Raw genomic sequence first — 22,557 nt, 5'->3', positions numbered from 1 at the left:
AATCAGAAAAAGAAGAATACATATCATTATGATTACCTTCTCCCATATTTTGAATTTGTGGAAAAAGATTGCAGAATATATGAATGGTTAAGTTGAATGATTGGGGAGTAATTAAAGGGGTTTAATGGGTTTAAATGAGATGTAAGTTACAATTGAGGGAGAAGAAGATGTGTAATTAAAAGAATTAAGTGGGTAACTTTTCATTAATTTCGCAAATAGAAAAAAATATTGAACTTCCGTAATTAGTACAAATTTTTAGTCAATCAATTATGTTGAAATAGCAAAATTAACATTCATATTCTAGTTACTGTCATTTTCATTGAGTTAATTAATCGATGACTTAATTTCAATATTATTTAACAACAATTTTATTGAAGAAATTATGTTTATGATGTATCCTAATTGTACCATTATTTATTTAGCCGTTACACAATTTCTTAATTATTATGTTTATGATGTATCCTAATTGTACCATCATTTATTTAACTGTTACACAATTTTTTAATTATAGGAGTTAAATTTCTTTTTCTTATATCATGAATACAATTTTAATTTGTAATTAAAAATAAGATTAAAGCTCAAAAAATTGACAAAATAGATAAATACTAATAGAGGCCATTGGGAGGTGCCACATCAACATTTACATATTTGGCTTTATATATATATATATATATATATATATATATATATAGATTGTACCATCATTTATTTAGCTATTACACAATTTTTTAATTATAGGAGTTAGATTTCTTTTTCTTATATCATGAATACAATTTTAATTTGTAATTAAAAAAAAGATTAAAGCTCAAAAGATTGATAAAATAGACAAATACTAATAGAGACCATTGGGAGGTGCCACATCAACATTTACATATTTGGCTTTATATATATATATAGATTGACAAAATAGATAAATAATAGAGGCCATTGGAAGGTGCCACATCAACGTTTTCATATTTGCCTTTATATATATATATAGAGAGAGAGAGAGATTTTTTTTTTTTAATTATTTAATTTCTTAATTAAAAGTAAGATTCGAAATCTTAATTATTATCTATGATAAACTTAACTAAATTTGATATATATATATATATATATATACGTTCAATAAGAGTGAGTAAAATCATCAAAAATTATATTGTAGAATTTTTTTGTCACCCTTAATTGAATCACCTAGGTAGGTGAGAGGGTAAATTGTAATAATCCCAGTATATTACGCAGACAGTCATCTAACGGTGGAAAAGAGAAGTTTAGATGCTTCTATGAATTTGAGCCGTCTGTTTAACTGTGGCGATAAATACCGTAGGATGAGATTTGCGTACCATAATTACCAATTGAATTTTAAAAGGTAGAGAGGGAGGAGCGAGACCCAGGCTAGTTCAGTAGCTGCTTCTTCTCTATACATACAGCGAGGATTTATACGCAACACATATATATCTGTCATCTGTGAATCTCACTGTTTGATATAGCTTCTGTTCTCGGTTTTTGAATTTCTTGAATTTGCCGTCAGAATTTCTCTGGTGAATTTTTGAGGATTTTTTTTGGTTTTGCTTTTGAATGGAGAAAAGTGAGGGAGGGCATTTCCCTCCAAAGATGGCTGAATCGGAGCCGGCTAGCGTTCAGGTGGAAACGGATAATCCGGCAAAGAAGCTAGCGAGGCAGCTGGATTTCACGGGTGGTGTACCGGGGCAAGCCCTGACGGTGTCTTTGCCGGAACATGCTAACCAGATTATTCAACCGGAGGTAATCAAGTCTAGTCAGTTAACAGTGTCCATGAAGTCAACACAACTGATAAGGCCACAGCCGCAATTGCAGCAACATATACTGTTGATGCCAATGCAACAAGCTCCTGTCTTGCCTCCGCAGCCTTTAATACGACCTTTGTAAGTGTAGCCCTTCAATTTGCTAGAATTTTCAATCTTCAATAGTAATAAATATGTTCTTTTCAGCTAAATTCATTAGTAAAGGTAGATGCTTGAAAATACAAATTCTTATGGATTTGTTTGAATTTCACCCAAGCAGCCTTTGAGCATGTGCTAACAGTTTCTCTAGTTTTATTATTGACTATGCATTCTATGACTTCAGAAACAGAAAAGGCCATTTCTTGCAAGCTAGGGAACTAGTTTTTAGTTCCTCCCTTGCCGATTTTTGTTAGGAAACACCATTCTTTCTCTTGTAGTATGCTCTAACTAATGTAATTTCCATCTTTGCATGTGGTTCTAATTTTCCAGTTGATTATACTTTCCGGTTTACATCCTTTTTTCTGCTTAACTATGCCAAATTGTGCGGCAAGGTCTTTAAACGATGTTGATGTTTCAATGACAACATTTCTGTCACTTTGACACCTTACAAAACTATGTAATAGTCGTCCTCTTCCAGTGTTATGAAAAGTAATCAAGCAACGGTGCAATGTGAAGTGAGGGTTCATAGCTTCTCATATGAGTAGAGAGTGATCCAAGAGGGAAGCAAATGCATGTCTCAATCTAACTAAAGATGAAAAAATGGGGATAAATTAGAGCTTCGAGCCTTTCAACATATGAGTTAACAAAGGAGTTCGCTACCTTTGTCTGCTGTCCTTCACATTTGTTTTTAGCTAATTCTGTACTTATAAACTGATTGTTAGGAAATAAAAAAACGAGACTTGCATTTGTAAGCTAACTCTTAGTACACTATGTAAGCAAGTAAAAAAATGAAAGTTAACAGTAGAAATATGTTCTTTCGATCGCTAATTAATTAAAAACTGAAAATCAATTTTGTTAGTGAAGTTATCTTTTTGTGGGTTTATGGAAATTTTGTTAATGTTATTTGTTTTGAAATGTTCGGATTCCTTTGTCATTGTTGTCTATTGGATATTGAAATTAATGAAGTTAGTTGCATTTTGATGTTATAAGTACTAAATTCCCATTTTTTTGGTTAATTTTTGTATTCTTCCTTAAAATTTTTCTCTCTACTTTGAAGAAGTGTGTGCTTTGCTTCTCGACTCCTGTCTAAAACCCTAGGAGGTTTGTTTCTTATTACACATTTCCTTTTCAAATCACTGCTCCTTTCACTGATTGAATTGTGAATTTTGTCCACTAATGCTAATCAAATAGGATTTTATGTGTGGTTGTTGTGTTTTATTCATATTCAAGGCTATCCCACTTGTCTCACTTCCTACATGTATAGCAAAGAGGGGTGTGGGAGGCATCAAATTTTCTCTTTAAACACTTCCTGAAATTTGTACACTCTCTTTCCAGGTCAAGGCAAAGTTCCAGTGAAGCAAAGGATGGTACACCTAAAAAGCCAAAGCAGTGTAACTGTAAACATTCTCGATGTTTAAAGTTGTAAGTACTTCCTCCTTTTCATGCACAATATATGTAGAATCTCCCACCAATATTTATGGCTAATATTTGAAGGTAATTAGAAAGGTCATTATTTTGTAATGATTTAAATTGAACCTGATAGGCTCTGCAATAACTTCTTTTCTGTCCTTCTCTCATACCTCATGCAGTTCTAGGAAGTTAATGAACTTGTGATAGGGACAGCATAACGCCTTTCTAGCTTTTCAGTATCTACTGTCTTTAGCCTGAGTCCTGAGACGGGATAATTGGTTGTTCTGACTGCAGCTGGAGATTCTCTATCAGAAACTAGGTGGACTTTTCTTAGTGTTGATTGTTATGTTTTGCTAACCATCTCTTAAGAGGCAAAGCTCCAAGTAGAGAAGCAGTGAAAGAAGTAAAGGCTCCAAGTACAAAAACAATGAATTAAAGAAGGAAAAAGCTATATATTAAGTAAATATTTTCTTCAAAATCTATGAAGAGGCAACAAAAAATTTTTACTCATCATCTATAGAAAGAAAAAAGCCCTGTTTTGCAGGTAATCTAACAAAAGAAGCACTAGGAAATCTAGGTAAAAGTTCTTTTCTTAGAAAAGATGACCATTGAGAGGTTCTTCCTATTGGTCTAATGATTTGTCGCTTGGTTTAGTATGCTTAGCTTGGGGTGCAGCTATATTTTGCTACTGAACTCTTCGACATTTTTAATTCAAGAACTTAACAAATTATTACTATATCTTAAGAGATTCTAGAAAATATGATTGAAGATTTCTTTGTTACTTTTGCCAAAGGCTGAATGGTTAGTCTATCCTACCAATCAACTCTTTTCATCAACTGGATTAGATGCTTTTGCACAGCCTAATTTGGTGAAACACTCAAGTGTGGTAAATTTGCATTTGCAGCAGTCTGTGCACATTAAATTCTTTTCCATCATAGTAGGGACTGATTGTATTATCTTTTTATTTATCTATGTGCACATGTGCACAGTGACGGGGATTTTCTGAAATGGATTACTTACTCTTTGTGATCAATAGTCACTCGATTTCTCAGTGTGTTAAATTTGCATTTGCAGCAGTCTGTGCACATTAAATTCTTTTCCATCATAGTAGGGACTGATTGTATTATCTTTTTATTTATCTATGTGCACATGTGCACGGTGATGGGGATTTTCGGAAATGGATTACTTACTCTTGGGGGATCAATTGTTACCCGATTTCTCACGCTTTTTAATTGACAGGGATTAACATTCTCTCGTTATAAAAGATCAGCTCCCTGTAATTGACATCATTTTTAAAGTGATATTCAATTTTTGAATTGTTATTGTGAATTTATTATTCATGTTCACTTACTCAGGTCCTCCATTTTTGGAAGGCCAATGATTAAATTGACCCAGTTCATCTTAGTTGAAGTCACATGAGGACTTCTCCTGTGTTTTAATTCTCCCTTGGATTAGCCAAATGAGCTCCTTTGAGTACATTAATGATATCCATGTTCCATACATTATTTTCTTCCATCACTGAAGGAACGTAAATATCAAAAGCCAAACCTTTTAACAAACGGTGCTTTTGTATAATCCTTCTTCATCTGTCCTTGTTACCCTCAAGCATCTTATCTGAACATATAAAGATGATGTTACCTGTTGCTGATTCTGATAAATAGAGGTCTCAATATAATCTGTTTGCCATTGCTTCTAAGCCTTTTTATTTTTGACATTCCAGGTTGTATATAAAGAATATGTAGGTTTTTTAAAAATAAAAAAAGAATATTATGTTTTTCTTCTTTAGGTATGGTTAAGTGTCATCTAGACGACTACTTTTTTAGCTAGATGATTTATCTTTTTTTTTTGTTCTTTACTTTTGGCAGCACAGTTTCCTTTTCTTTTTCACTTAAGTTGCTCAGCATTTGTCAAGTTCTCTTGCTGAAAATGTTAACATGAGTTCCAATCCTTCCTACAATTACATATGCAGTGTGATTTTTTTTATTGCTTCTAACATATACCTTTATATATGTATGTACTTGTTTTCATTTTCCTTTAATTTTGGTTCAGGTATTGTGAATGCTTTGCTTCTGGCATTTTCTGTGATGGGTGCAACTGTGCCAATTGTCATAATAATGTCGAAAATGAAGCTTCTAGGCGAGAAGCTGTTGAAGCTACTCTAGAGCGTAATCCAAATGCATTCAGACCTAAAATTGCCAGCAGTCCCCATGGAACTCGAGAGAAAAGGGTATTCTTTTGAATTTAAGCAAATTCATGGATGATGCATCATTAAGATCTGAAGCACTGGTGAAGCTATCCTTATTTTAGTTCTGTTTTAGATTTGGAAACATCTTTGATATATGGTTTTGGTTGATTTCCGCATGGTCTACATTTGCTTGTCTATGAAACTGTTTCAATATTTCGAGGGGATAGGGGGGTAAATGAAGTTTCATTCATTATTAACAGACCATAATGGTGTCCAAGACCAAAACTATATACAGGTTATGAAAGTGGTTTTACCACAAATATCTATCAAGCTATCCCAGTCATCTATACATGTGAAGTGTTCTCTTTACACCAAAAAATAAATGAAATAAAGAGTACTTCCTTAAACTCTTAACTTCCTTTTCATTGGAAAAATCTCCTATTTAATTTCTTCCAAATATTCTTAATGCTCCAGCTGTAACAACTTTTCCAACATACTTTAGGTAGGACCCAGGATTTTAATAACGACAATGTAAGACTCCAAAGCTGATTAGTGATCTGAAGCGATGTACCAAAAGATGATTCCGTTTTTCCGCTATCCTTTCCGTATTGTATCCTTCACTACACACCATGTGAAAAGGCCTTTCTTTTTGGCGCCTTGGCATCCTCTACACACTTCCACATCTCTTTCGTCTATCCTTCATAAACTTTAAGTAAAATGATTTAACAGTAAGTGCTTTAGTCATATTCCCCTTAGGATGGCTTGTCGGGCGGTCTAGGCCTAGTGCGACCCCTAAGGGCCAGTTGCTTAGGGGAGGGGGGAGGGGGAGCGTCTTCCTTAAGAGTTGGGTTGTTGGCTGGACCATTTTGGAAATTGTTGAGCCTAGCTCAACCCTGCACCCCTAAGGATGTGGGTTGGGGGGGAGGGATGAGTGGGCCCAATGTAGGTTGATTGTTTATTTTATATTTAGTAATATTACTTCAAATTTAAATTCAAAAACAATGAGTAAACTAAAGTAATGGACTTAGATAAAAATTTGGAAGTCTCATCTAATTAATATTCATCTATTCCTATGTTTTCTTGGAGCTGTTAGAAAATGTGCAGGCATTTCCTGTGATTGTGAAACCATTTACAAAAAATAGGAGATTGTTAATCATAGAACTACCAACTTGTGTCTTACCTTCATCATTACCTGTCACCAACCAAGTAAACCACTATGCAGATAACCATAGGAAGTAGACATTATGCAAATAAAATAACAAATTCAAAATTTTCAGAATAATCAAATATTTATGGAAATTAAACCACTTAAGTAAGAGTTGGAACGAGTATACAAAAATGGCAAATTGAAAACAAAAATAGATATAACCGTAAATTATTGAAGTTTGTTTTTGCTAGTTGCTAAGTTAATAACATCAAACATTGTTAACTAATTAGGAATTTTGAGAGGAAAAAAATAATTGTGAGCTTTTAATCTTTGATGGCAATTTAAGAGAGAAGAAAATTTAGAGATTGTATGATTGAAAAATGAAGAAGGGATTAGGGATATATACAGTTGAAGTTGGGGGTCAAAATGCAATTTTTTTAAGAGGGGGGGGGGGGGGGGGTGAGAAAGATATACTTTATGAGAGTGAGACTGTTTTGGGGTGACCTGATAGGAAGTATTTAAAAAAAAAAAATTAATTGGTGTAATTGGACAGCCCTGTAGGCGTGTCCTGGGTTGTTGGCCAGTTATTGAGGCCAGTCCAACAACCTCTCATTAATGTGACCCGCCAGGCCCTAAATAGGTTGTGTTAGGCCATGCTCTTAATGGGCTGGGTGGGGAAGGAAATGGGTTGTCCCCGCCCATACGTCCCGCTCTATCTTCTCTCTCACCCCCTACTAGCCATTCATAAAGTTCATGTAAGAACTCTTCGAGCACCTCTGGGTGGCCCTCCTGAAAGTGATATCTCAAGTAATCTGCTGATCCTCTCCTCAAAATAAACGCTATTGTCCATCTACTTAAAGGTTAAAAGAAAAGAAGGAAATACGTGTTTTCCGGTGATCAGAAGGACCATGGGACAATAGTTCCACAAAGTAACTTTAGTGCATTACCTTGGGAAATGTGCCTGGGAGCTTTTCGTAATAATATAAGAACATAAAAAAATTAAGCTTCAAAAATTTAAGACAAAAGTGTATTGAACTATACTTAGCAGTTACATAATATGGAATTATAGACGTCTGCATCCAAATCTGAATGAAAATACAAAAGAGATCTCTAAGGCTTACAATCAAGGATTCAAATGGGAACGAATAAATAAACTGTTTTTCCTTATATTTAGTTCAATAAGGCCTACTGTTATTCTCACCCACAGGGGTTAGCTCAATTGACAAAGATTGAAGGACTTGTGTCTTATGTCCCAAGCTCGAGACCTATGCCAAGCAAAGTCAACCCAGTATTTAAGTGGAGAAAGATAAAGGAGCGGGCCCATCATCTACGAGTTTTGAGGTTTGACGTTTGCCCAAAAAGTTGGCTCCAGATAGATTTCTCGATCATCCAAAATAAGGCGGGCTGTTATTCTCTACACTTTGAGAAATTAAGTCAAATATCAGTCTCCGAATTTGTTCACTTTATGTGGGATGGGCTCCAGATAGATTTCTTGATCATCCAAAATAAGGCGGGCTGTTATTCTCCACACTTCAACAAAATAAGTCATATATCAGTCTCCAAATTTGTTCACTTCACGTGGAATGGGCTCCAGATAGATTTCTCGATCATCCAAAATAAGGCGGCTGTTATTCTCTACACTTCTGAGAAATTAAGTCAAATATCAGTCTCAGACTTTGTTCACTTTACGTGGGACGGAGTATTTTTCCTAGGAATCAAATGAAATGAGTCATTAAAGAAATAATATTTACTTTTGATGATAAAAGTGTTCGTCCTAGTTTCAGGTATTACTGCAATACTTATACATGTTCTTGTTTCTCTTTATGCTTCTTGCTTTGTGATATTAGTCCTGCTCTTTTAATTTTTTATTTTTGTGGTACTGTTGCTTTCCAAGGTGACTGAAGTAATTTTTCTCGTCTTCTCTAAAATCTTGTGGATTATTTGAAATTACTGTTTCATGTAGGAAGTTTCGGGAGATATGGATCTTGATGTGTGTTTGCTTGTAATGTATTTACAAATAGCAACTGCAATCTGTTGCTTCAATGAAGAAACTTGCATGTATCTATGCAGGAGGATGCTGGGGATGGCTTAGTACTGCCAAAGCATAACAAAGGTTGCCACTGCAAGAAATCAGGTTGCCTGAAGAAGTACTGTGAGTGCTTCCAAGCCAATATTCTTTGCTCTGAAAATTGCAAATGCATGGACTGCAAAAATTTTGAAGGAAGTGAAGAGAGGCAGGCACTTTTGCATGGAGATCATGCCAACAATATGTCATATCTCCAGCAGGCAGCAAATGCTGCTATAACTGATGCCATTGGATCCTCTGGTTATGGATCTCCTCCAGTGAATAAGAATAGAAAGCCTCAGGAGCTGTTCTCTGGGTCAATGATTAAAGACCCTGTTCATAGGCTCGGTCAGTTTCAACAGGTAAACATAAACTGTTCTCCGGTTCAACTTGACTTGTATTTCAATTGTGCATTTATCTGCATATTCTGGCATGGGGTCTGTTCAATAGGATTTTAATTTTGTAATGAACAGTTATTATTCTTGATTCTATGGTCATTGATCAGTGTTTCTATGCTTTCTAACAAGCAGGAGAAACAACTTGCTTTAGCACTTGCTGAATATTGTGATAATAGTTGATTAATGAACTCAAATCGTATCATACAGGAAAACCAGATTAAAGCTTCAGTTCCACCATCTTTGTTGTCTTCCATTCCTGGTCCCCGTGTTAGTAATGCTGCAGCATTAGGTCCTCCAAAGGTTACCTACAGGTATTGCTAACTATCCTTGAGAAATTAAACGCCCACTGCTCCTTCGGAAAACTAATTGTTCTGTCATTTTGTAGGTCTCTGTTAGCAGACATAATCCAGAACCATGACATCAAGGAGCTTTGCTCTGTTTTAATTGTTTATGCACAGGAAGCGGCCAAGATGCTTTCAGGTATACATGGATGTTTTCTGAGAAACTAGACTTTAGTTTACATCTTGTCGCATCACCAATATTTTAAGTAGTATATCTTTTCATCGTTAAATTTACTTTCCAGATTTGTTTAAGTTCGTTTAATTGATATTTCCACAGGACATACTTACAATTGTGTCCAAGTTTTTTTATTTTTGATATACAATTGTTTCCAAGTCTTTTCTTGAATCATTACTGAAGTGCTTTCTTCTGTTTCTATTTATTTTTTACTTCAATCAAGCCTTTTTCCTTCTTAATACCTTGGAGCTATGACCCAAGTAGCTCCAGCAATTCCTTCAATTTTTCTATGAATTTAATTCTAAGCAGTGTTATCAAAAGTAAAAAGCGCTATAAAGCTCTAAGGTCCGTAGGGTCAAGCACAAATAAATAATGAGCTTTAATGAAAAAAGGCAAAAAGGGAGAAAAAATAAGAAATATTTATGATTAGTCCAAGGCTAATAATTCTAATCATGAATGACAAATATATGAACGAAGAAATCAATTTTTTTTTACGATAAAGTGAAATATCAATTGTTTAGTGTTGCCTCTTCGGAAGAGGATCATTGGCGGGGAAAAGTATGCCTCAGGACCTTGATGACGACACTGAAGTGTACATCAAGCGAGGCGAATCACTCAACACGTTTTGAGCCTTGCTTCAGGGCTTAAGTGTGCCTTTGACAACACCGTTTCTAGGTAATTGTTTAAATGGATGCGATAATGTTTACCTTCTGAACTAAGTATAGATAAAGTGAATACATTGCCCCAAACTGAAAACGTCAAACTTCAAAAGTATGGAAACTTTAGCTAAATGGGTTATGGATCATATGTGTGGCATGAATAGCTCAGGAGTGTGAACATTTTTGGACTCATTTATGTGTGTAGTGCTTTATTCATTACTGAGGATTTCCAGAGACTGCAAGTTTTGTTTCTGATTCTCGTTTGCTCCTTTTAGCGATTTCTGGTAGGGGAGTTTGGGATACATAGGCAATACCTTAAAATAACCTTCACACATGATACTCGAGTAATTTCCATCATGTCAAAAAAAAAATTTGTCTCTATTTTTCTCCTTACTTGATTCATTTTTCTTCCCATCTCTTTTCTTCTGAATAGAACCAAGTAGGAAGAAGATAATATTTTTTTTTAGAAAAAATGGTATAGAGGAAAAGAAAAGGCACAAGAGAAAAGAGACGGTGGGAGACATAGAATTGGGCTGTTGTGGGCATGTTGCTGAAAGAGATCTACAAATTAGAGAACTCTACCTTATGTATTGTTAGATAGTTAATGTACATAGTTAAAATGTATATAGTTCTACCTAGTGGTAGTTTCCCACACTCAGAAAACATGATTATGTACTTGTAAAGTGTAAAGGGTCAGTGTAAGACAATTGTGATATGCTGCATCTCCATAATGTTTTCTCCAATGTCTTCATTGTTCACATGGTATCATAGATTTGGAGTCACCAGCATTATTCAGAAGAGGAAAAGATAGTCATCACGCATTTTCCGGTTACTTTTAGGGCTGTTTGTATCAACTACCCGTTTTGTGAGTATTGTGCGAAAACCAACACCACCACTAGGTTCAGGACCTTCCGGTGGCCAAAGTCCAACAAACCTCTCTGGTGGCTGACTTCCCATATGTCACCATGTACCGGCAAGAGTAAGATCTTCGGTGTCACATCAAGACCATGCGCAATCATGTAAGGCACTTGTGAGAAATATAGGAAAAGAATATTATTGAATTGTTGTTTTGTTTACATTATTACATTGAGACCCTAGAATACAATCCTTTACCAAGTAGGATACTATTTAGTATTCCTATTTCTATTTCTATTACTATTCCTTTTCCTTTTCTAATAGAATTGTATATACCTATTTCTATTCTAATAAGATTGTATAAACCTATTCCTATTCTAATGGGATTGTATAAACCTATTCCTATTCTAACACTCCCCTCAAGCTAGTGCATACAATTCATGTACCTAGCTTGTTACAAATGTAATTAACACGAGGACCGATGAGGGGATTGGTGAGATATCTGCAAGTTGATCACTCGACTTCACAAAATTGACAATCAATCTCAATGTGCTTGGTCTTCTCATGAAATACTGAATTTGATGCATAATGCCCATAAAATACAGAGTGATAAAATTACAGTGTTGGAACTTCCCAAACCAAGCTTGCAAAGACTGTTTCAGACCATAGAATGACTTATGTAATCAACATACAAGGCTACTAAACTTCCCTTGAGCAACAAAATTAGGTGGTTGCTCCATATATGCTTCTTCACAATGCAACGGTCGTTGCAAGTGCTCAAAATCTAGTATAAAGTATATGGATTATGTTGAAATCAATAGACGAGTCGATATTAAACAAGTCACCGAAAAACTGGCCGAAACATGCTCATATGTCGGAGTATTAGATTTGATGGCTAAAAGTGGTCACAATCTAAGAAATAAAATTATATGGGTAGGGTCGGAATGATGTCATGACCCAACTAGAAACTAGAAATTATATAGGATAGTTCGAATTGATGGAACGACCCCATTGAAAAAGAGAAATAATATGGGTAGGGTAGGAATGATGGCACGACTCAGCTGAAAAAGTAAAATTTATACGGGTAGGGTTGGAATGATGGCACAACCCTACGCAAATCAGATTTGAGGAGTCGCCGGAAAGACAAATGGAACTATGCAAATCAAATCTGAGGAGTCACTGAAAAGACACATGATGCTATGCAACTCAGATATGAGAAAATAGTTCGAAAAAATCCACGGTACTACACAAATTAAATATGAAAAGTAGTCCGAAAAGATGCACGGTGCTACACAAATAAGATATGCAAAAAAAGGTAGTCACCAGAAGGATGGCATGGTGCTACACAAATTAAATATGAAAAAGTAGTCACTGGCATGGTGCTACACAAATTAAATATGAAAAAAGTAGTCGCCGGAATGATGACACGGTGCTACACAAATTAGATATAAGAAAGTAGTCATCGGAATGATGGCACGGTGCTACACAAATTAGATATGAGAAAATAGTCATCGAAAAGATACACGGTGACTGCTAACATAATCGTTGGCCAGACGGGCAGCATATATGGGTGCCACCCGTCGGCAACGGAAGCGCTTTGATTTTCTATCAAGATCGTAGAGGCTCTGATACCATGTGAGAAATATAGGAAAATAATATTATTGAATTGTTGTTTTGTTTACATTATTACATTGAGACCCTAGAATACAATCCTTTACCAAGTAGGATACTATTTAGTATTCCTATTTCTATTTCTATTACTATTCCTTTTCCTTTTCTAATAGAATTGTATATACCTATTTCTATTCTAATAGGATTGTATAAACCTATTCCTATTCTAACAACACTTTCCAGCCATCTCCATCGCAGATGGGGTTGCCTGGTCATCCCAACGCATCCAGTTTCTAGCCAATTGAGACCGCTGGTTGTTGAGATCCATCCTTTCCAGCAAACTGTCCTGCACCTCCTGGAGTTTAAGAAGGCCAATCAACAACAAGACCACCATGCTTCAATGGTAAATACTGTGGCTGGTGGAAAGCAAAAAATGCAAGACTTCATCATAGGAAAGGATCTCAGTTATGACACATCATCATGGAAGGCCCCAAAGTCTCCCATGCCACGGTTGACAAGGAAAGAAGACCATCCCAAAGAGGAGAGATAAATACAATGATGAAGACATCAAGGCCTTCCAAAAGAACGCTAAGGAAAAAAAGTTGTTTATTTGTAACACAGGTCCTATGAATCCAACAGAATCTCATCATGTGCAACTATCAAAGAAGTATGAGATACTCTACAAACCACACATGAAGCAACGAGTCAGGTAAAGAAGTCCAAAGTTCTCCTCTTAAATAAGCAGTACGAGCTCTTTAAGATGAATGGGGGAGAATCTCTTCAAGAGATGTTCCATAGGTTCGCAAATATAACCAATAAACTTCTTTTTCTTGGAGTGGTTATTCCTCAAGCACAAAGAGTTATGAATGTGCTAGACATATTACCCGACTCCTGGGAGAGCAAAGTGAATGCCATTATAGAAGCAAGAGATCTGGAGAGAATGACCATGGAAGAATTCTGGGAAATCTAAAAACCTATGAGATGGGGAAGCTCCAGACACAGAAGAATATTCCCCCAAGCAGAGCTGTGAACCTGGTCCTTATAGCTACCCATGACCAAGATTTTGGTGAAGAGGACATGGCATTACTCAACAAAGGTTCCAAAGAATAGTCAGGAGATGAGGGTTCCTGAATAGAGGAGGCTCGTCAAGGCCTAAACCTGAAAGAGGCAATCCAGAAGGTTGTTGTAGATGTGGAAGCTCAGACTACTTTATTTGAGATTGTCCAAAAAGATATGACGAGAGAAAGTTGTTCCTGACAAAAGAACGGGCAGCAAGAGAACAATCAGATTCAGAGAATATCTTTGCACTAATGGCCTTTTAGATCAGGCACATATCTCTGAGTCCAAGGATGCCTTTAAAGATCTCCATACTTCATAGGAGAACGAGGAGAATGCATACAATTCTGTTGAATTAGACTTAATGATCATGAGAGCCTGGAAATTGAGGATCTAAAGGAGCAAGCTCGCTCTCTAAGTTATGAAAAGTATTCACTGGAGATGGAGAAAGAGGAACTCACAATTGCTCTCTTAAAAGCTAAAAATTGGGCTAAGGAGATATGTAGGGATCAAAGGACTGCTCAAAATCATCAAAAGAGAGCTGCTGCTGAGCTTAAAAGAAATAGTGTGCTATAAGAAGATCTGAGCAGAGCAAGGCATGAAGAAAAGAAATCACTTAACAACAGGGTATTCATATCTATCTCCTGCAATCATCCTTGCACCAGGCGCCCAAAAGACATGCTCGACCAGGTACAAAATAAGACGCAACGAAAGAAAGGAACTTGGTCCGTCATCAACAAAAGCAAGTAGCTGGAACAGGTGGAGGGTATTCAACCTACATTCCCTACATAATGGGCCCAGGAATGCTTGGGTTACTGGTTTCAACCATTGATCAAGTTGAAAGGGCCAAGCTAGGAGGAAGCAAGCATGAGCATGTGTAAAAGTCTTAACACATGACATAAAGAAAGAAAATATTTTCTCCGACTGAAAGTCAATAAAGAGAGAGATCAGGGTATACAAAAAGGAAGGAACCCACTCCCGGAAAACAATGATAAGAAGACCAGAAATGAACAAGTGCCTTAGAAATATGATAAAAGAAATAGGCTCCAAGGTACTGCAGAGCTGAGGAATCTGTTTTCAGAGGATAGGAAAAACAAGAAAGAGAACTGCAAAAGAAAATAGTCATAATTCATTCATGTTGATGGCTATAAATTTGGAGAATGTACTTCTTTGAGAAACCAGATGAAGAAACTGGTTCTCTGAGAAAAAGAAGAAGATAGGTGCAGAACAAAGAGCTGAAGCAATATGAACCTAGTTTGAAGAGAAGCAACACATATGAGAAACATAAGAGGTTGATCAAGAACACTCTTTGATTACCTTAGAATGTACCCATGGGTTTATCATCATCAAAAAAGGGAAAGATTCAAGATCATATGGTGTTTTGATGATTGACAAACTGTTACAAGTGATAATCTACATTGGGGATGAAGACTGAAGAATGGAGAATAAAGAATAAAGAATCAAGAACCAGGTCCTCACATATTTCTTAGAAGAAGTGAAGTTATTAACAACACTACCCGAGGAACTCATCAGAAAACCTGTTCTTCTGAACAAAGGAGATTATCAAAGATAGACGATGAAGTTGTTCATGTGTGCACCAAGATTCCTTGGAAGAATTGCAATACATGAGAATTCAATTCAACAACGAATTGGATTTCTATACAAGGGAAGTTCTCATAAAATATGCACATGGAATTAGCCTCAAATAAGGAGATCAAGAAACCCACATGCATGAAGAAGAGGAAGACCAAGTCAAATTAGGAAGACATAGTGAAAACTTTCTTTGAAGGACACGCTTTCGTAGAGCTATCATTCACACTAACTTGGTTTTACTACCAAAGAAAGCAATCATTCAGTCGTTTGCATATTTGATGCCAATCAGTTTGAACACCTTTGTTAATAAGGTCATCTCTAGAGTGGTCATGATAGATTGGAGGATATTCTACCTCAAGGAAAATCTTCCAACCAATCAGGTATTTGTGAAAGGGAGGAACATTATTGAAAATGTGCTACTGGCATAAGGAAAAAGGGTAAGCCAGCAATGTTGTGATCAAGTTAGATATCGCCAAGTCATATGCTAGAGTGTCATGGTTGTATCTTACTTAAGTTCTCAAGAGAATGGGTTTTGCAGAGAGCTTTATTGATATGATATGGAGATTACTAGCTAACAACTGGTATTCCATACTATTCAATGAATAGTCTTGGGGTTTTTTCACTCTACCAAGGGAGTGCAACAACGAGAGCCACTTTCTCTTGCACTGTTTATTCTATTTGCAGTAGTGCTCTCTAAGCTCCGAGTCTTTATTGGATACCTATAACTATCAAGAATTTGACATGCCTAAATGGAGTACTAAAATTAATCATCTTGCGTATGCAGATGATGCAATTATTTTCAGCTCAGTAGAGAGGAACTCTCTAGCGATGATCAAGGAAGATTTGCATGAGTCTGAGGGTTTCAGGCAAAAATACGAAGCTTCCTTTCCTAACACTTGGGAGTAAACACTGTCATCATGGTTAAAGATGTGTCTACCAAAGCAGGGGGTGTGGGGTGTGGGTGGGTATGTGTTTCAGGTCTATCCTTGATGTCTCCAAAGATAGTTTAGAACTTTAGCAAACTTATGGATCAACCTGTGAGAGTATTATAAGAAGCAAATACCCACAATGATCAAATGGAAAGAATGCTCTTAACTCTAGAAAACAATGCTTGAAGCAAGATATGAAACTTAAAATAACATTTGGTGGGAGCCTAGAAATGACACTGCTAATTTGTGGTTTAACATTTGGTTAAGGTTAGGCCCCCTGGTTTATTTGGTGCCCTCAAATTAGCTAGATGCCAACATTGAAGAGGTGAATTTCTTCATGCAAGAGGGTCAATGGAATGTGGAACTGATGAGATAAACACTATCTATATACCTAGTTGATCATATTATCAGTGTTTTGCCTAGAGGAGAACAATCTAACATATGTGATAACCCTTTTTATCACTAGTAGTGGCAAATTTACAGTTAAAAGTGCCTGGGGGAGACTATGAGACAAAAGGCGGATCGATAGTGGTATTTCAACATATCTAGCCTACCCTACAAAATTTCTTTCTTCCTGTGGAGGGTGTGGGCGAGAAAGCTACCAATAGGTGATGTTTTAACCAAGAATGGTATTGCCATTGTTTTAAGGTGCAGGTGTTGTGAGAATCCTCAACCGGAAACTATAATCCACCTGTTCCTAATTGGTGAGTCTGCTAAAAGCTTTTGGAGTCTATCTACAGGAGCAAGTGCGGTTTAGGGCCCTTTCATCCAGTTAAATCAGGCAATAACACAATGGTGGAATGGAGATTATGCTACTAAACTGAAACCACTATATCAGGTTGCTCAAACCATCATTATGTGGCAATTGTGGAAGAGGATACATCATTATCCATGGAGAGACAATGTCCAGGAGTAAGGTTGTCTATGACATCAATCAAAACCTCTATCGTTTGGCAATGTGAGGTTTCCATGGTTGACAAACATTCCTAACACTTGGTCATAGATAGTACAGAATTTGGTAAGTTACAAGCCTTAGTTAAGGTGCAAGTTTACTACAAACAAGTTTTCAAACACTCATGTACAAAACTTGCTAAACCAATCTAATGCAAAACCAATCTAATCAACTACAGATAAAATAACATGTATTTATATCACCCTTAAAATCAATCTAGGTTTAAATCAAATACATTTGAACCCCCTAAAAAGATTTTTTTTTTTTATTCGATTTGTTAAACATCAATCTAGGTTTAAATCAAATCCATTTGAACCCCCAAAAAAGGAAAAATATATTTTTACTAATAGATCCTTTAATTATCAATCTCAAATCTCAAATCTCAAATCTCAATCAATTAACTACATCTAAGAGTCGGCATGTCATATATCTTAGTTGTTGGCATGATTGGACAGATTCTAAATATCTGTACATATCTGTGTTATAACTCTAAATATTTGTGTAATGATGATAGGAGATAGCATAGATTAATGTAGCATATTTTCAGAGATATTACAATTTGGAATAGCATATATTTAGGGATATATAACAGATTTTTAGGCATGTAAATCAGAATTCTTTCTATTTAATGGAAGTACTCTCATTTGAGAGCACTCATTCAGCAAAATTGACATTATTAATTGTTCAATCACTGGTGGATCAACTTTTTTCTCTTCAAAATTATCGTCATCGGTGTTGAGGATGATGACATGGAGCACATCATCAGCTCCTCTTCATCTTTCCAAAGAGGATAATGCTCGTCTCAGGTGACCTCCATTAGTGGCAACACCACTACGTCCATTCATCCTCTCTTTTTCCTTCCCTCTCACTTTTTTAGCTTGTTCCCAGATTCTCCAATGAGCAAAGCTCAAATATCTCTCTGTGAGCTCCGCCATCATTATTCACCTCTCTTCCTCACAAGCCCAACTTCAATGAATTTTTGGTGTTTGCTGTGATGGTGAAAATGGTGAAAGTATCTTTACTGTATGAAGGGATGGTGAGAATATAGGAGAAAAGGATAAAAAATGAAAAAAAAGAGAAGAAAGAAAAGAAATTTAATAAAATTTCCACATGTCAAACGCGTGAAATTCATAGGTCAACATAGATGTGGTTGTGGCTTTTTAAGGGTGTAATTATTATAGTTTGAACACTCTAGGGGGGTGATAGGACCCCCATGAAATTGAAGTGTGTAGTTGGAAATCTGAATATAGGTTGAGGGGCTTTTAGCAACTTTCTCTTTTGTAGACTGTAGTTAGCTTGTTTCGATTGGGTTTAGAAGATCTATGATCAATCTAGACATTTTAAGTGAGAACAATGTCGAGTTAGAGGCTTGACCAGATATTTGGATAATGTGCATGCCAATTAGTAAGGAAAAAATCTAGGTCAATTATTTTGTTACCGCCATTATAGAATTGAATTTTCTTAAACTTTTCTACAAATGATAAAATACAATAAGTGAATTGATGTGGAATTGTTTTTCTTTGGTTCATTGGTTGTACTGAATGGAAAGGAACTGAAAGAGAAGGAAAGGGGGGGGGGTGTGTGGTGGGGGTGAGGACCCTTAGAGGGTGAGATTCTAGTTTACTTTAATCATAAAATTTTGTGCAAGCCTTTGTCACGGCTTCTTCTGTTTCTTTCCTAGTCCTTCTTCCAATCTAATGTGATGTTACACTTCTAAGATCCCTCCTTGTACATTTTTTAACCTTAACCTGCTTGATTAAAGATTGATCGGCTTCACGAGAGGATAATTCTCACCTCCTTCATTGTGCCGATTCGGCTTGTTTCGCAAACATGACACATCACTTGCGAAGTATTAAGAACAAGAATGGGTTGTTTTCTTAGCAAGATAGGCTTCACACATTGAGCCTTCAACTCTATGGCCTGTTTGGAAAGCCACAATGTAATTGTGATTAAGTGTAATTGAGTGTTGTTTACACTCTTTGACATGTTTGATAGACCAAGTAATTACTTGGCGAGAGAGGAATTGGGTGTAATTGAAGGGGAGTTATTACACTCCTCAATTCCCAAGGGAGGGTTAGGAATTGGGTGTAATTACATCAAAAATTTTAAAATTCTTTTTTGTCTTTTATTTATATTTGTATTTTTTGTTTTAATTTATTTTTTATTTTTATTATTTTAAAAAAAAATTATTTTTGTTATTTTTAATTAATTTCATATCCTTCTCATTCCCCAACCTTTACTTTTTCATGTGATTCCACTCAATTTTTCGTATTATTTATTTATTTATTCTATTTCTTTTTTCATTAGCATAATTTTGTTAGTATTCTAATTTTTAAATTAAGATACAATTCATTGTTGAATATGGTTATAGAATTATATTTATAATATTAACATTTTTGTAAACATGTATTTCATGATGTTCATAGAAATATTATACTTTTAGTTTTTATGATTAATTTAATTAAAATATACTAATTTGGAAAATATAAATCAATTATTTTTATAATATTAATTAAGAACATATGTTTATTAATTTGTATATTTTCAAAAGACAATATATGTCTTAAATATTTAATTTAATATTATTTATAAAGGCCCTTATTCATCTAATTTAAAATTTTAATTTTAGATAATTAACTTTTATTTTTTAAAATTAATACAACCTTATGATTGCACTTGTTCATCCAAACAGTACACCTGTATATTACAATATAGTTACATTGTGGCAAACAAACACGCCATTGTAATTATTAGGCCACCAAATCCAATTACCAGGTGGTTTTCCAAACAAACCCTATGTTTCCGCTTGATATCCATTAAGATCACAAGATTCAAACGTTTCTTTACTTAAACTCCGTACCAACTCAAAACCAAACAAGCAAATTGAAATGAAGGGAGTATCATTTTTTTTCACCATGGAAATATTTAGCATCTAGTATCTGTACGTTTTTCCATGTGATTTGCTTGATTTTAGCCGACATTTCCAATATCACATGATTTTTTAATTGAATACTCATGCTTTCAGATGAAAAAGATGCTTCATTAAAACAGGCCAAGCACCACAGAAAAGCTTCTTATCCCTCCTCAGGTGTTGAGAAGGTTATGCCTGATGATTGTTCAACAGGAATCCAGGCCGAGAGTATCAGGGTGGATGAATCTAGACTGGATGGTGCTGATGTATCAGCAGAAAGGCCAATATCTCCGGGAACGTTAGCTCTCATGTGCGATGAACAGGATACAATTTTTACTACTGCTGCTGCTCCCCCTAATGACCTAACAAGCCTAAGCAATAATACATCTTTCCAACTGCCTCATGGGCAGGGCATGGCAGAGATCTACCCAGAACTGGAGAGAATTGTGTTGGCACAGACTCGTGATTGCCTTAAAAAGCTGATCACTTTAGGAGAAATAAAAGGCAAGTTTCTATTTTTTTCCGTCTGAAAATCTGATTCTGCTTCATCAATTGATAGCACTGGTCAAATGTATCTGCATCAATGAAACCACAAATAACCCATAAAATTGATACGACAAGAAAGCTTCAATCAAGCAACCAATCAACTATGCCTCAATTTGAAGCTATGTTGGGAACCGGCTGCAATAATCCTCCTGTAACTATTCCGCTCTATGCATTCCTAACTCATTCATATATTATGTAAGGCAAACTTGGAGCTAACTAAAATAGAGTATATCTCACATTTACTTGCATCGATATTATAAAACTCTAACCAGGCTTAAAAGACTTGCCAAATACCAGGCTTAAATTGTAAAAACAATACTTAGGCCTTTATTCCAACTAGTTAGTCCTATATGGATTATTTTCTTCAAGTATGCACAAGTAGTCTGATGGAACATATATACTTTTGAGATTTGAGAAAAGAAATATGAATAAAAAAGATCAGAGTTTTTGTACTGAAATATTTTTGGATTCCTGTCTCTATGCCGAGGGTTGCGAAAGTGAGGTAGGCCAAAGAAGATTCCATTAACTGAACCTTCTGTTGGTTAGGTAGTCTCAAAGCTGAGATTCTGCACATAATCAGTTGCCAAAAGCTGAAAATTTGGAATTTAGATGAGAAAAATAGCCACACAAAACTGGCACAAGTCTTGTGAGTGCTGGAGTCAAAAGGCTTACCGATTGAATGTGGTACTATCATAGGATGATAATCTCACTTTACGAAGGCAGTTTATTCTCTCATTGGTAAAAGTTTAGCTGAAGAAGTCAAGTTGGTGTACATACTCAGAACAGAAAATACATTGATCCCAGTAGACCAGACCTTAAAGTGTGGTCCACTGGACTTGTAAAGAATTTACTTTCCTGTTCCCTTGCCCGTAAAACTTGAAATTTCCTAGAATTAGTTAGAAACAAACTTGAAATGTGATAGCCTGTCAGTCATCAATATTCGTTCTTTCTGATTATGTTTAAGGGGCGAGGGGAGCTTTAAAACTTCAAATTATGCTTTGGTTCATTTGCAGTTCTGTTATCCCTCCCCACTTCACGAGAGGAAAACAAGTCCATATGTAGGTACTGCTACGTTTCTATTGGGATGCCCTAATTATTTATTACTTAACATGTCTATTTTGATTACAGAAGAAAAATGTTCTTCAATGGTGCGAGATACCGATTCAGGTAGACAAAACAATGTGAGCAGCAATGGTGTTGCCAATACTGTTCCACCTCCTCCACCACCACAGCAAAAGGTTGACTCTGGAACTACTGCTGCTAATAACGCATGTCCTAAAGTTCATCCCCCAGATGGAAATAGGGACGTGAAAGAAAAAATCTGAAATAAACTGTAAAAAATTTTAGAATGAGATTTTGTCTATAGATGCTGAATCTTTGTAATATTGGGCTGTTCTTCTTTGGGTTTCTCTTAGATGCTGTGACAAGGTTATTTCAGGCCTCCCGTTAGAAGTAACCAGCCCCACTCATATAACTTTTACTACAATTTTTCCTTGGTATAAGGAAGGAAAGGTACACAAAATACCGTATGGGCCTATTTAAGTACATGTTTATTGAGAAACTTCGAAAATGACTTGGCATTTGAGCATAATTAGTACTCTAAATCTCTGTCGCCACTCTTCTCTCTCTTGCCTCTCCCACTTGGTATTTTGTATTTTCACCCCTATATCTCTCTCTTTGTATTTTGTATTCCCCCCCTTGTATTTTCACCTCTCTCTCTTTGTATTTTGTATTTCTTCCTCTATCCTTCTTTGTATTTTATATTCATACATCTCTCCCTCTTTGTATTTTGTATTTTCACTTCTCTTTCTCTTTGTATTTTG

At 35.7% G+C, this 22,557-nt stretch overlaps 1 protein-coding gene across 4 annotated transcripts; it reads left to right on the top strand.

Annotated features, from left to right (window-relative positions):
• The first annotated feature begins 1,348 nt into the window (after positions 1-1,348).
• LOC125809947 (protein tesmin/TSO1-like CXC 5) lies at positions 1,349-22,109 on the top strand. 4 transcript variants are annotated; one of them, XM_049489483.1, is made up of 9 exons: positions 1,518-1,743; positions 1,816-1,883; positions 3,237-3,323; positions 5,361-5,538; positions 8,714-9,070; positions 9,314-9,417; positions 9,492-9,586; positions 20,303-20,696; positions 21,866-22,109. In XM_049489483.1, exons 1-9 carry the CDS (start codon positions 1,558-1,560, stop codon positions 21,903-21,905), a joined length of 1,509 nt encoding a protein of 502 aa, XP_049345440.1. In that variant the 5' UTR covers positions 1,518-1,557; the 3' UTR covers positions 21,906-22,109. The 4 variants fall into 4 exon arrangements, with proteins under 4 accessions (XP_049345438.1, XP_049345441.1, XP_049345440.1 ...); XM_049489482.1 differs by having other exon boundaries at positions 1,804-1,883; XM_049489481.1 differs by having other exon boundaries at positions 1,349-1,883.
• Positions 22,110-22,557: the final 448 nt, after the last annotated feature.

This window comes from Solanum verrucosum, unplaced genomic scaffold (assembly GCF_900185275.1).
Source record: "Solanum verrucosum unplaced genomic scaffold, falcon-dt-bn FXZP01000257.1, whole genome shotgun sequence".
NCBI lineage: Eukaryota > Viridiplantae > Streptophyta > Magnoliopsida > Solanales > Solanaceae > Solanum > Solanum verrucosum.
The sequence above is the reverse complement of the archived record's forward strand: the minus strand, read 5'-3'. Positions and strand labels throughout refer to the sequence as shown.